This window comes from Podarcis muralis, chromosome 8 (genome assembly GCF_964188315.1).
Source record: "Podarcis muralis chromosome 8, rPodMur119.hap1.1, whole genome shotgun sequence".
Taxonomy (NCBI): domain Eukaryota; kingdom Metazoa; phylum Chordata; class Lepidosauria; order Squamata; family Lacertidae; genus Podarcis; species Podarcis muralis.
Window position 1 is genome coordinate 34,827,587 of NC_135662.1, and position 14,316 is coordinate 34,841,902.

At 37.9% G+C, this 14,316-nt stretch overlaps 1 protein-coding gene across 2 annotated transcripts in view; it reads left to right on the top strand.

Moving 5' to 3' along the window:
* Window positions 1–13,566, top strand: part of PDE7A (phosphodiesterase 7A) — a 51,008-nt gene extending 37,442 nt beyond the window's left edge. For both annotated transcript variants that reach the window (XM_077932966.1, XM_077932967.1), the window contains 8 exons: window positions 1,193–1,288; window positions 3,762–3,862; window positions 4,195–4,326; window positions 5,412–5,507; window positions 5,918–6,058; window positions 7,962–8,058; window positions 10,209–10,289; window positions 11,681–13,566. In XM_077932966.1, the coding sequence (XP_077789092.1) occupies window positions 1,193–1,288; window positions 3,762–3,862; window positions 4,195–4,326; window positions 5,412–5,507; window positions 5,918–6,058; window positions 7,962–8,058; window positions 10,209–10,289; window positions 11,681–11,892 (956 nt within the window). In that variant the 3' untranslated portion in view covers window positions 11,893–13,566. The remainder of the gene's footprint in view (window positions 1–1,192; window positions 1,289–3,761; window positions 3,863–4,194; window positions 4,327–5,411; window positions 5,508–5,917; window positions 6,059–7,961; window positions 8,059–10,208; window positions 10,290–11,680) is intronic.
* Window positions 13,567–14,316: the final 750 nt, after the last annotated feature.

Here is a 14,316-nt window from a genome sequence, read left to right on the forward strand (position 1 = left end):
TACATTCAGCCCTTTATACCTTGATTACCATGTATCCTGTATGGACTTAAATTTGTAGTGTTGGAAATAACTTCTCTCTGAGAAAGAAATCCTGTGACTTAAGCAACTTGAAACAGGCAGTATATTCAGTTTTAAATATCTGTTTTACACTATATATTTGAAATGGACAATATTTATGTAGGGTATGGTTACCATATTTTATATTTTCTTCCTCTTAATGTAAAAAATATTACCATGTGTATTAAAACCCACTGAATTCTCATTGATTAGCTTTACAGAATGTAGTTGATTATTAAATTTGACCACTTGTCCTGAGAAGCATTTGCTAGACACTTATTCTGTTTCTGTGAAATGAGATAAAGTTATGTTTTTTAAAGGAGTTTTTTAAAGTCTGAATTTTTAAAGTGGTTCTCAACCTTTATGAGTATGCATACCCCTTTTAAACCCCCCCCCCATTTATTTATTTTTACAGACTTTTAGAAGCTTTAAGATTCCACCCCCCCCCCCTCTTATTTGAGCATCCAGAGGCACAGATGGCATTGGGATGCTATATTAAAGCCCTTGGCGAAAACTTTCTTTGAAGGAGCCTCTCCCTCCTTTAATCTAAAAAATGTGTTACATTTTACAATTTTCATATTCATTTGAGTAGATTATCCAATACAGAAATTTCATTTATATGAGATCTGTGTTTTTATAAAATTCTGAACTGACAAATGCTATTAAACTGATGGGTTCACTTTGCATCACCTAGAGAGATTTTTCTCAGCCCCAATTCATTGCTGATGGATCAGATGTTTTGCCCTGAAGTAAAAACACTAAATCTTAAAGCTTTAATTACTATTCTGCCTGAGTAAAAAATAGAAACAAAATGTGCTTGAAATTCTTAATCATTATGTTGAATGAAACCACTGTTGTTCTGTGGATCAGGAGGAATAATTATAGTAACTTAGCCTGTGATGGTAGTATACCACAGAGCTTTGCTAGTAATGTGGATAATAGAGATAATAGAATATTAGCTGTCAGTTACTTGCAAAAACTAGTAAGTAAGATTCCTTGTAGCTGGTCTGGAAGCATGTGCAGTATGAATGACTTGCTTCAGGCCCATGCAATAGAGTGCCTTAAAACATTTAGCCTGTCTACATTTTTGATGCTTCCCATTAAAGATGATTTTGTGTTTTTTGGTTTTTTTTAGGAAACAGTTTAGTCACCTTAACCTTCCACCTGTTTAATCTTCATGGACTTGTAGAGCACTTCCAACTAGATACAATGAAGCTCCGCCGATTTTTAGGTAAAAATTTTCAGAGGTTCACTTAAGTCAGTTTTGCAAAAATAGGCTACAACAGCCCATTTGCTACTTTAAATTATGCTGTCCAGCATGGAGAACCCTAAGGAACTGGGGAGAAGAGAGAAAAGGGTGATAGACTCATGAAATGATGGGTATTGCTGTTACTGTCATGCTAGTTGCCAATTTATTTTGCAAGTTTTAAAGTGTTTCTGTTAAAAGTGGACACGCATCTTCTAAAGACTTTTTAAAAACCTGCTGTATACCGTTTACTGGTGGGTGGGAGGAAAGAATGTTGGATGGCACAGGTGCTAGCACATCCAACCATGCTTCACAAAGCACTGCAAACCACAACAGATGTGTTAACTGTATGAAAGCCTGCATTAAAATATTACTAAAAAACGAGAGGAACCCACATCTAAAATGCTTCCTTGGAGAAGGAAAGGTGACTCTTTTTGTGTTATAGCTGTGTTGTTTAGTAAACAATGTAAAACACTAGTCAATAAAGGTTTTTGTTTCAATGTTACATTTAGATCTGCATAAAAATGCATTTTGTATAATGGGATTTTCCTATAATAGAACAGCTTTATTCCATTCTGTACTTTATTTTGGAAAATCAGTTAATGGAAACCTAAAGGATGAGAGAGAGAGAGAGAGAGAGCAAAGGAATTGGATAACTTTTGATAGTTCAAAATAAACAATAAAACTTGCCTTGATTACAGCAAATTCAAATTACTGTATTTTGAACCTGCATTTCTGAGGCAGCAATTGCCATTGTGCATCTGCTGAATGCTAAGTTAATGTATAATGCAAGTACACATGGGTGTATGTATTTTACTTTATAAAATGAAAAATGGAGATTAGCATGTTCTGTAATTCACATTTCTCTAAGTAGTGTAGTAAGGAGACAAACCTGCTTATTCTTGTGAGGGCAGTGGAGAAGCAGTTACTCCTAAAGAACAGGCTTTATTTTGTCCCAGATATTTTAGCTTTTGAAATAAATTGTCAAGGCTAAGCAATGGTAATGCCATCAAAGACCAGGCACTGTTTGTCAATTATTTGTTTGATGCATGCAATTATATTATATTATATTCTTTATATATCTAAAACCCTGTGAGTAAGGAAATCTTTATTGTCCCCTAAATTTCTTAAAGGTGGTGCTGTGGGTAAATCCTCAGTGCCTAGGGCTTGCCGATCGCATGGTCGGCGGTTCGAATCCCCGCGGCGGGGTGAGCTCCCGTCTTTCGGTCCCAGCTCCTGCCCACCTAGCAGTTCAAAAGCACCCTTAAGTGCAAGTAGATAAATAGGTACTGCTTACCTAGCGGGAAGGTAAACGGCGTTTCCGTGTGCAGCGCTGGTGCTGGCTCGCCAGAGCAGCTTCGTCACGCTGGCTACGTGACCCGGAAGTGTCTCCGGACAGCGCTGGCTCCCGGCCTCTTAAGTGAGATGGGTGCACAACCCTAGAGTCGGACACGACTGGCCCGTACGGGCAGGGGTACCTTTACCTTTACTAAATTTCTTAAAGTTTTAAAAACTAATACGCTGGTCTGCTTCCTGACCTAGTAACCTAATTCTTATTTTTTAAAATTAATATAAAACCACATTCTTTATAAGCATGGCCAATTATTATTATTATTATTATTATTATTATTATTATTATTATTATTATTATTTTATTTTGGGGGGCGAGACTGGATTTGTTTGAAATCCTCTATGAAGAGAACTATTATTGAAGCCCAGTCCTATCCTCATGGATAGTTTTGACATGCGTAAGCCCTTCGGGTTAGTATCCAGCTGAACAATTCTTCTAAAGCAAGGGCTTTTAGCTGTGCAATAGAACTTTCCCTCCCCCTCCCTGCATACTCTCTAAATCTGTTCTGTGGGGATCGCACATCCCTCTGGAGCAGATTTACTGGTCAAGTGGAAAATGGGAAGAAGTTCTACTGCATAGCTAAAGTACTGGCAGAACTGTTTATAATTGGATACTGTTGTTTAGTAGTCAACATACACACACACAAATGAAGGTGGTTCTGCTTTAATAATATACTGGTCTGTTGAGTTGGAGGCACAACTGTATATGCCTTGGTTTATACTTTTAGTTGTGTCTGGAATGCTGCAATAGTAATATGGTTGAGTGGTGTAAGTTTCTTCTAAAATTTATATGCTATGTAAAGTGTGAGTTCGATCCTCTATGTGAGCACCTAATAAGGGCAAACACCTGGTTTACATGATTACTCCTCCACCATTTTAGATGTAGGGGAAATAATGTGCACTGGGACTTTATGGACAGATATTCTAGTGCATACAGCCTGATTTGCACTGAAGGTAATCTGCATGGTGGAAGGAGGATCATGGGCTCATACTGCTTGCTGGCTGAATGTGTGACCAAAGCTGTTTGGTTTTTCAACAGTAACTTATAAAATAAAAGTGCACAATGATATGGAAGGTAAATTAATGCAAGATTTCTTCTCATTTGTAGTAATGGTTCAAGAAGATTACCACAGTCACAACCCATACCACAATGCAGTTCATGCTGCTGATGTGACTCAGGCCATGCACTGTTTTTTAAAAGAACCTAAGGTAAAAATATCTCCTTAACAGTTTTCAGCAAAGAAGTTATACAGTTTCAAAAGCAGATTTCATGTAGCATAGGACCGGCCTTTTTAAAAAACAAATAAGTAAATACTAGTTTTGTGTAATAAAAATGTACACCTCCCTTACTGCTTTATTATTGGTCTTCCTACAGAGAACTCTGAATCCTATATTCTAGATAAAAGTATAAATAAATGAAAGAAGAATTTGATACATTGAAAGATGAAATTCAGTGCATTTTTAAAAAGAACAGATGCAACCCAAGTTTGCTTGAAGTGTCAGTAGTGAATATTCATGTGGCCATGCTTTATATATTACAGCTTTCCCAGTCTCTGACTCCATGGGATACTCTTCTTGGCTTAATTGCAGCTGCCACTCATGATTTGGATCACCCAGGTGTTAATCAGCCTTTCCTTATTAAAACAAACCATTATTTAGCAACTTTATACAAGGTAAGTGAGGAAAAATATTTCTGTTTGGAAAAACATAACCAAGTGCAAAAATGCTTACTTGCTGGTAGTCACAAATTCTGGGTGGGAGAGATTTTTAAAGGAGTGATTTAATTATTTATAGCAGCTTTGGGGAATGGATTGGCTCAAAAAGTGGCCACACCTCTGGGAGCAATCTTTGACTGGTGGAAAGGCCTAAATCTGCCAGAAAACATTGTGTCTTGTATTTGGTGTTGTTTCAGTTCAGCGCTGAATGCAAGCCATGCTGCTTTCAGCAGAAAACTTCCCCGCTTAGGAGCTGCAATTCCCACAAGGAATCAATCCAGCCGGGGTTGCGTTTAGCATAATAATTAAATAGCACCAAATGCAAGCTCTGCTGCCAAGGAACAGTTGGGATTGTGGTTTACGTGTCAATTACCTGATGCCATATGATTGACAGCTGGGCATGGCCAACCAGAAAAGGTGTACAAGCTAAATTGTCCAGCTTGGGGTGCCTATTGCACAATGATCTGAAGTTGAAGTTGTTTGGGGCAGACCTTGTGTGATTTAAGGTTTTTAACATCAAAGCCAGTGCCTGGGAGCAAACTGGTAACGAGTGAAGCCCATAGAAGAGCTATGTAACGATGGTCTGAATGGAAAGCTTCTTCCAGCAGCCACATTCTGGAATCCAAAGGTGTAAATGAGAGAGTTGGGTAGCATCTTCTGCATACTGATGATGCCGTATCCCAAAGCTCTGGGTAACCTCCCAGTGATTTCATGTAGATGTTGAAAAAGCATGGGAGATGAAATTAAACTTTATGCTACCCATAGGCCCCTGCACCACATGCTGGAACTTTCCCCTACGGTAGGACTGGAGCCATTTTGAGCCACAATATTGCCTAGTCCCAAGTTGGAGAGAGAATTCTGAAGGATGTGATCACGGATGACACTGAAAGCCACAGAGACAACCAGGAGAGGTTGTACTCGCCCTGTCTATCCCCTAGTGAAGTATTGGCATAAAGGATTGTTCATTCATGAAAATACAATTCAGAATTCAATGAATATTTGATAACCATAATTCTCTCTCTTCTTCTTCCCCTTCTTTTCAGAATACCTCAGTATTGGAAAATCACCACTGGAGATCTGCAGTGGGATTGTTGAGAGAATCTGGATTATTTGCACATATGTCACTAGAAAACAGGCATGTGTCAGATTTGCAGTATCGCGTGCATCTATGGAAAATATATTGCAGAACATTTTAAATGGATGTGAAATGGAAGTAAAAACACATTTCCAAGTAATATAATTTACTGCATCTTCATATGATGAAGGCAATTATATCCCATCCACCCCATCAAAACAAAACAAATCTTGATGCCTAACTTGCTACACTTGTAAAGTGTACACTTTTCATGTTTATCACAATAATTTTGAGTGATATGAAGACTTTGTTAAATTATTGAACTGTTGCACTGGGTCTTAGTTTGTTAACAAAACTGTATTTTATAGTAATTTAATCAGGGTTGGCCTGAATTTTGTGTAAAGCTAACAAAGGCTGTTTAAATGTTGGTCACTTATTTCATTCTTCTTTCTGTGTATCTCCAATTTAAGGCAGCTGATGGAAAGCCAGATAGGAGCACTGATACTTGCCACTGATATCAGTCGGCAAAATGAATATCTATCTCTATTTCGCAGTCATTTGGACAAGGAAGATTTATGCTTAACAGAGGAAAATCATCGTCATCTCATTCTTCAGGTAATTGTTTGGTCTCTAAATAGAAAAGTAGTACAACTGTTCAGTAACAACTGCTTTGCAGTCTACAATATTTTTTGGTTGATGCACATAGGTTTGAAGATGGCCTTATGTGTTATCTGATGGCATAGTTCTAACAAAAATAGTTTTCTAGTACAGAAAACTTAGATATTCCATTTGCCAGTAAAATGGTTGCAAATGTTTATCTTACTCTGTTCACCACAATCTTAAAACAATTGAAATTATTTTTAAAAAGATATTCTTTAACACTTTAAAATCCTGTTAATTATCTAAGTGATCTTGCTGTTGTTGCAGAATGTTGGGAAGTGAGAGGAGCTTTTTTTAACTGAGCACTTAGGAAAAATGCTAGCTACCTGCTTTTCTTACTATTTTACCTGTGCAAGTAAAACAATCAAATTGCTTTCCAGAGCCTCCAGCCCCAGTGGCTACAGGCCTAAAATAACTCCTTAGGAATCAGTCCCCTGTGCTCATTAACATGGAAGTAAGCACCATTGAACACAAGTGGGACTTGTGCGTCTAAAGCATGCCATAATCAGGCCGGATTAAGATTCATTGAAGCTTTGGAGGTATGCTAATTTGAGTGAGAGAAAGCTGAAAAACATTGCCATTTATAGTACAGAAATGCATTGTTCTGATTAAAGGAACCACAATTTTGTTGCCTCCAAACATTAAATCCCCATTTGCAGCCATTTTATACTTCCTTGTATGTATTCATAGCAGTCTTGTAGTTAGGCTAGGCTGGGAGTTGGCAAGTGGCCCAAACCAAGAAGTGGTCAAAAACGAGGATGAAAAGGGGGGCCTATTCTGGGCATTTCAACAGACCCTCAACCACCTTAAGCCAGTCTTGCTTCTGAAACTTTTCCAAACAAGAAAGCAATAGCATAAGAATGTAAGAAGAGCCCTGCTGGATCAGGCCACAGTCCCATCTAATCTGTTCTGCTCTCACCATGACCAACCTGATGCCTATGGGAAACCACATGCTAGACCTGAGTGCAACAGTGTTTTCCCCTTTGTGATTCCCAGCACTGGTATTTAGAGGCATACTGTCTCCAATAGTGGAGTCATCATGGTTGGTAGTCACTGATAGGCTTATCCTCCTTAAATTTGTCTAATCCGTTTTTAAAAGCCATCCATGTAAATGGCCATCACTGCTTCTTGTGGGAGTGAGTTCTGTAGTTTAACATTCCGTAGCCAAAACAGTGTGCTCTGTTGCCCTGGGCTCCTTTTGGAGGAAGGGTGGGATACAAATTTTAAAAAGAAATAAAAGCAACGTTGCATTAATTTACAGGCAGGCATTCGTAAATGGTGAAGGATGAAGTGCAGTGTATTGATGAATGCTCTTTCATGATAACCAGACATAGCCATATTAAATTGATATTGCTTGCTATCAGACTTCTTTATTGGTGCTATGGAAGATGAATGTCTTCATAATTTTCCAAGATTGCATTGATGTTTCTTGGAGAGGTTAACTCATATATGTTTAAACATATTTCCTTCCCAAAACACACCGCTTGTTCAGCTAAGTTACATTGGATTTAGTGATAGTGATCCACATGTGTGCTGCATTGTAGCCCCCTTTGCTCGGTATCACTTGTCCATTACATATTGTTAAGGATTTTAAAAGAACCTGACTTAGAAGTCACAGAATCAAGGAGTTGGAAGGGACTGACAGGGTCATCTAGTCAGCCTCCCGCAATGCAGGAATCCTGCTCACAGCCATCCCTGGGTGGCCTAAACCTCCAAACTTCTTGTTAACAGCCAGATGTACTGACCCATTGTGCCATGTGACACTTTGTATCATCTGAAGTTGCAAAACTTAAGTGTGTAGTTGTTAGCAGGCCACAATATCTTGCATAATATGTTGATGGTTTGTCTTATTTACTAGATGGCTTTGAAATGTGCTGATATTTGCAACCCCTGCCGGACTTGGGAATTAAGCAAGCAGTGGAGTGAAAAAGTAACAGAAGAATTCTTTCATCAAGGCAAGTAGCGAAAAGTAATTTCACTGTGGAATGTGAAACAAAATGATAAAAGAATTGTAGTGAAGCATGGCTCCTACAGAAAATAGAAAATTTTATTATTTGCAATGAATGCACCTTGAATGGTTTCCTCAGACCATTTTTACTGTATAGATTGCAGATTCGCAGAACACTTGACATTTCTACTTACCTTAACTTTAACTGGATGAGAAGCTATTTCACAGTAATAAAGTTTTTATTTTCACCTGCTGCTTCAGTCCAAAGCCACATGTATTGAGAAAAAAAGCTGAATTTATCTCCGTAGAATTGCTTGATGATTAAAAATTATTTAGGACTGTGCTATGCAAGTTAAAAGGTTGGACACACCGTTTTGTTGTACATGGATTTAAGTTGTCAGTGGAATTGAGATGGAATTGCAGTTAGGTTTCTGGAATCTTGCACTTTTTGAAATTGTATATAAAATCTTTTAACTGTGCAGATCTTTGCTGATATTGCATTAACTAACTTGGGCTTGCTGATCAAAAGGTCGGCAGTTTGAATCCCTATAACGGGGTGAGATGAGCTCCCATTTTTCGGTCCCAGCTCTTGCCAACCTAGCAGTTTGAAAGCATATAGTGCAAGTAGATAAATAGGTACCTCTCCAGCAGGAAGGTAAACAGTGTTTCTGTGCGCTGCTCTGGTTTCGCCGGAAGTGGCTTAGTCATGCTGGCCACATGACCCAGAAAAACTGCGGAAGCGGACAAACGCCAGCTCCCTCAGCCTCTAAAGCGAGATGAGCGCCGCAACCCCAGAGTCGTTTGCGACTGGACTTAATTGTCAGGGGTGCCTACTCATTAGCTCAGCTATTGAGTACAATATACTGTTACTGGATCATTATCACTTCTCACAAGCAGCGATTTCCCTTCAAATAGCAATCAAAGGTTGGTTAAGTCTTGTCACTTTTCTCACTTAGGATTTTTTGTTTTTGAAATGCATTTATGTATTTCAACAATATGGTTTTTAAGGCAGGGAGTGGAAGATTTTGAACCTGAAGCAGCTAACTTGGCCCTGTGGTTTGGATCTACAGCCTGAAAGTTCACCTACAAACTTTCTGCAAACCATTCTTGTATGAGAGATTATTACAATAGTGATAATTATGGCATTCTACAGGTCTTGTGAAGTAGTTCAACTCATGATGTTTTTTTTAATGGAAAAATTCATAATGGAAAACATGATACTGATCTTTCAAGTTGCATTTGCTCATTGAGAGATAAATGGGTAACTTTCTTGCTGGGTAATTCCATATCAAGTGATCCAACTTTTTTACCTCATGTTATCCAATTTTCTCAATATTTTGTACACTTGTTGAATGATAAAAACTAAGTTTAAATCTAAATTTTAGCATTTTATCTCATCTTGTTGCTCAGCCCAGCATTGAGATAAGTCAAAACTAAAAACACCAATCTCTTCAGAACCTCATGGGCTTTAATATATGTCACAAGATGGACTTACTTTAAATTGAAGTTACAAAACTTAAAATTTTAAAAAGAATAGATACGATTAAAAAATTTGAAAAAATGTATTATTTAATATTTCTAAGAACTACCTGCAAAATTTCATTTTGGGATCTCAATGGGATCACATTGAAAAAATATTTTGTATATACATGTCTGCCTTATTGGGTTCTGTTTAGGATAAATGGGTCTTCTTGGAGTAAAACATAAGAGAAGAAACAAGACTTCAAACTATAATATCAGTTATTTCAGGCAGTTCTTTAGAAAGTTATGCAATTAAAAGATATCTGAAAAGCTAGTCAGGGTTTTCTTTTAAAAACGTGTTCCAAAGCAGAGTGACAGCTTATTGCATTATAGAATTAACGTTTAGAAAGAATTATTGTTAGTACTTCATTTCATGAGCATTACAACAAAATGCTAGATCATATATGCTAGATCATTTATATTTGTAAACAGTTATGAAGCTAGTGTTCAAATGATAAAGCTGTGGTTTTAAATACGGCAACTGTATTTAACTGTATTTATTAAACAACTGAAGTTACATTTCTTAGATCTGTCTGGTATCTGTTAACATTAATAATAGTTAAATGAAAGACCTTAACACTTTCAGTTTTGTTGAATTGTAGAAAATGGCTTATTAAATTAGTATTCTGTTTGTAGGAGATGTTGAGAAAAAATACTGCTTGGGCGTGAGTCCGCTGTGTGATCGACAGACAGAAACCATTGCCAACATCCAGATTGGTAACTACAGATCTATGTGATAAGTTACTATAGTTTCCATTAATATATAATATAGGGAAGATAAACTGTGTGATGTTTAGTTTTAAAAGTATTTAACAGTTTTTAAGAGAACATTTTGGGTGGTATTCAGCTTAGTTTTACTCACTGAAATGATGAACATTTCCAAGTTAGGGCTATTAATTTCAGTTAACTACTGTTAAGTTTAGTGAATGCTACCCTATGTTTAGTTGTTGTTGTTGAAATTTTCATTTCCATGAAATAGGAAGTGTATAGAGAGAGTTTTCTGTTTTCTCATCTGGCATTTATATTTCTTTGCCTGGATAAATTCTGACAGCTGCTTGTGAAGAGGCTTTAATTGTGACTTTAGGTCAAATTCAATTTTGTGGCAAATTATTTATTTTAAAGAGGATACTTGTTTTCTACTGGGCTACTTATGAATCACCCTGAGATTCATGGATGAAGGACGGTATACAAATTTATTATTTTTACTATTTTTAAATGATGGAAATTTAAACAACATTGGCAGTATTCAACGAAAGAGTTGTGCTACTGCAAGTGGTGCCCCCTCTGCCCTCCCAGATCTGCTTAACAGGGTATGGGGGAATCCACAGAACAGATTCAGGAACTGCACAGTGGTGGGGGTGGAGCGGTGGGAGGAAATATCCCATTTGCTTAATGCTGTGTTTCCAGAGTTGGAAATTTTGTTTGAAGTGTGCTTTTTAATTCTGAGTTGTAGGCAAACTATGGTTAGCATGTCTTATTTGGACATCACAGCAAACCATGGAGACTTGCATGCACAACTCCTTTCCGCACATCCTGGTTTGATGTGGAGGAAGGAGTTGCTATGCACACAAGTCTCCAGCAGGTTTGGTCTCAAGCAATTGAAAGCTAGTAACCAAAAGAAGCAGCATTTAAATTTCTTGACCAGTATTTACCCATAAAGTCCCTTACTTGATTCATGACTGCACTACCACATGTTTCCTGTCATAGCAGCATGGTGAAATCAGAGGGCTTTCCTTTACCTGATCAGTTTGAAGCAGCAAATGTTTATGGTTACTGACCTGACGCATATGAGATCTTTTGAACCCAGCAGTTTTTGTGTGACTCAGTAGCAGCCTCAACTCTACACAAAAAAATATGTTGTATTCCTTAGGGCTTGAGAGAGAGCGAGCTTGTGTGCTGCTTTATTTTGCATTTGTACTAAAATGTATATATTATTTTATTTAGTTTCTAAATTGCCTTTCAAAAAGCACTCTGAGCAAATGTAATAAGTACAGGAAGATAAAACACAGTAAACTCATTCAAATAACTCTTAATATTGAAATGTTACATGGAAAACACACAGTCTCTTGTTTCTGGGGTTCTAATTCCAGGGTGTTTTTTCTCATTAGGTTTTATGACCTATTTGGTGGAACCATTATTCACAGAGTGGGCTCGTTTCTCAAACACCAGACTATCTCAAACGATGCTTGGTCATTTGGGATTGAATAAAGCTAGCTGGAAGGGTGTGCAGAGAGAACAATCCAGCAGCGGCGATGATACTGATCCTGCATTTGAGGAAATGGACTCTGATGTTATACCTCAGGAACACCGACTATCCTGACCCCAGGATCTGCTTAACAAAAACTGCCTCTTGCCTGGTATCTGTGGAACAGGGTTTGAGGATAAATTTTGTCTGACTGCCAAGGTTTCAGTGTAAACAATGCCAGCATTATTTATTTCCAAGTTTTTCCTTTGATAAATCATTTGAACCCAGTTTTCAGTTACAAGACCTGAACATAGAGCAATATGCATATGCCTTGTTTGGCTTCTGCATGGATCCTTGAATATGCAAACCAGAGGAGTGGTTGAAGCTTGACCGAGGGGAAAGTATGAGAAAATATTGTTACGTGCCACATCGCTTTGTTTTTATTTGTTTTTAGAGAAAATTTGAAATCAGGCCTTCAAAATTGCCACATGACATGGTGGATGATTCCTTCTCTTGGAATTTAACAAGACTCATTCAGTCCTTGTCCAAAATGTGGAAGAGTGAAGTGCCCCTACTTGGATGCCTCTGGCAAGAACTGATGTTTACAAATGTACTTGGAAACTATAGGTTCTAAATTAATCTTTCTGCATGGCTGTGAAGGAACCACTAATTTTTTTAAAAAGGAAGACAAAGAGATCAAATCTGAAACTGCAGCTCATTTTCCTGCTAGTAAAAAAGAAAGTATCCCATGTGTCATAATTTTGGCTGTGCATTGGAAAGAGCATTTTTTTACATAAAGCACAGCCAAGCTTTTACTCCAGTGCAGAATGGGAATGCAATTACAGCGGGCAGAAATACTTCTGGATTTTGGGAGGGGATGTGGGATGGTATAAAGGAGGAGAAGAAGAGTCTTCATTGTGCTAAGATTCTGCCGTGGAAACATTTGCATGTTGTTTTCACTATTGTACACTTGAACTGCACATGCAAGGGAAAACAGGTGGAATGATTATGAACACCAGAAACAGCTCAGGGTATTTGCCAATCTGAAATAAAGTGGGATGGGAAGTGTGTCCTTCAGAACAAGGGTACAAATGCCCCTTTCGCTGCAGTGTGTGTGTATGTATGTATGTTTGTGTGTGTGTGTGTGTGTGTGTGTGTGTGTGTGTGTGTGTGTGAGAGAGAGAGAGAGAGAGAGAGAGAAAGTTTGTGTGTGTTTGTGTGTGTGAATACTTGGGGATGGGGGGTGGGTTGGGGAGGAAGGGAACAATAGGAAGGATTTGAAAGGTAATGTTTTTTTATTTATTCTTTTTAGAATGTGACATTTTCATGAGCAGCCACAGGGGGGAAAGGAACAGGTTGCTACAGCTGCCTTAAACTATGCACAAAGCTAAGTGACCAAATTTTGTTGTTGATTGAAAAAGTGCATTGTTTACTTATTCCTCCCTCTACTGAAATGCTCCCCATTATGGGGTTTTTTGATGTGAAAAGGAGAAAATGTTTTTAAGGACAAATTTTAAGGACTAATTTTTAATCTTCAAGCATTCCTTTTTTGTAATTTGTTTTTTACATTGTTTTAAGTACTGTAAGCACAACTGTAATCTATTTTGAGGAATTGGTGCTTTCTTTTTGTTCATTTGTATTTCCCTTGTTACTGTAAAGACTGTTTATTCCATTCTGTTTACAGTTTGCAACAGCCATTTTTGGGAGAGAGCTTCAGTGTAAAGCCATTTGTAAAAGGCTTTGCCATACTCATTTTAATGTGCCTGTTGCTGTTAACTTTTGATTAATAATAAAAAACTTTTCACATTATCTCCTGAGTCCAGCCTTAGAAAAGTAGCTGAAACCACCTTAACCACATATTCCCCCTTTGTAGCTCCTTTGAGACTTGTTTAAACAGGTCATTACAGTGTTTCAAACTTACTTTGATCATAAATTTGAGAAGGCATAGGAAGAAAACAAGTCTTTTAGGTTGTAATCCTATACCTGCTTACCTGAAAGTAAGCCACATTGAACCCAAAGGGGCTGGCTTTTGAGTAAAAATATATAGGATTGCACTGTCAATTGCACTTCCTATTTTTCTTCAGTTTAGTTACAATCCAATTTCTTGGATTCAGATAGACCAGGGGCCACCAACCTTTTTAGACAAGTGCAAACATTTTGAATTTTGAGTGCTGACAGCACCAATCACAAAATGGCTGCTGGGTGGTGGGGCATACCACAAAATTAGAGTGCCTAGCAGTTTTGAACCTAGCAGTTCAAAAGCATACCAGTGTAAGTAGATAAATAGGTACTGCTGCGGCAGAAAGGTAAACAGTGTTTCCATATGCTCTGGCTTCCATCGTGGTGTTCTGTTGTGCCAGAAGTGGTTTAGTCATGCTGACCACATGACTTAGAAAGTTGTCTGTGGACAAATGCCAGCTCCCTTGGCCTGAAGCAAGATGAGTGCCGCACCCCAGTTGCCTTTGACTGGACTTAACCATCCAGGAGTCATTTACCTTTACCATACTGTCATAGTGAAGCTTTCTCCATGCTATTTCCATACGTTTAATTTCTGCCTGC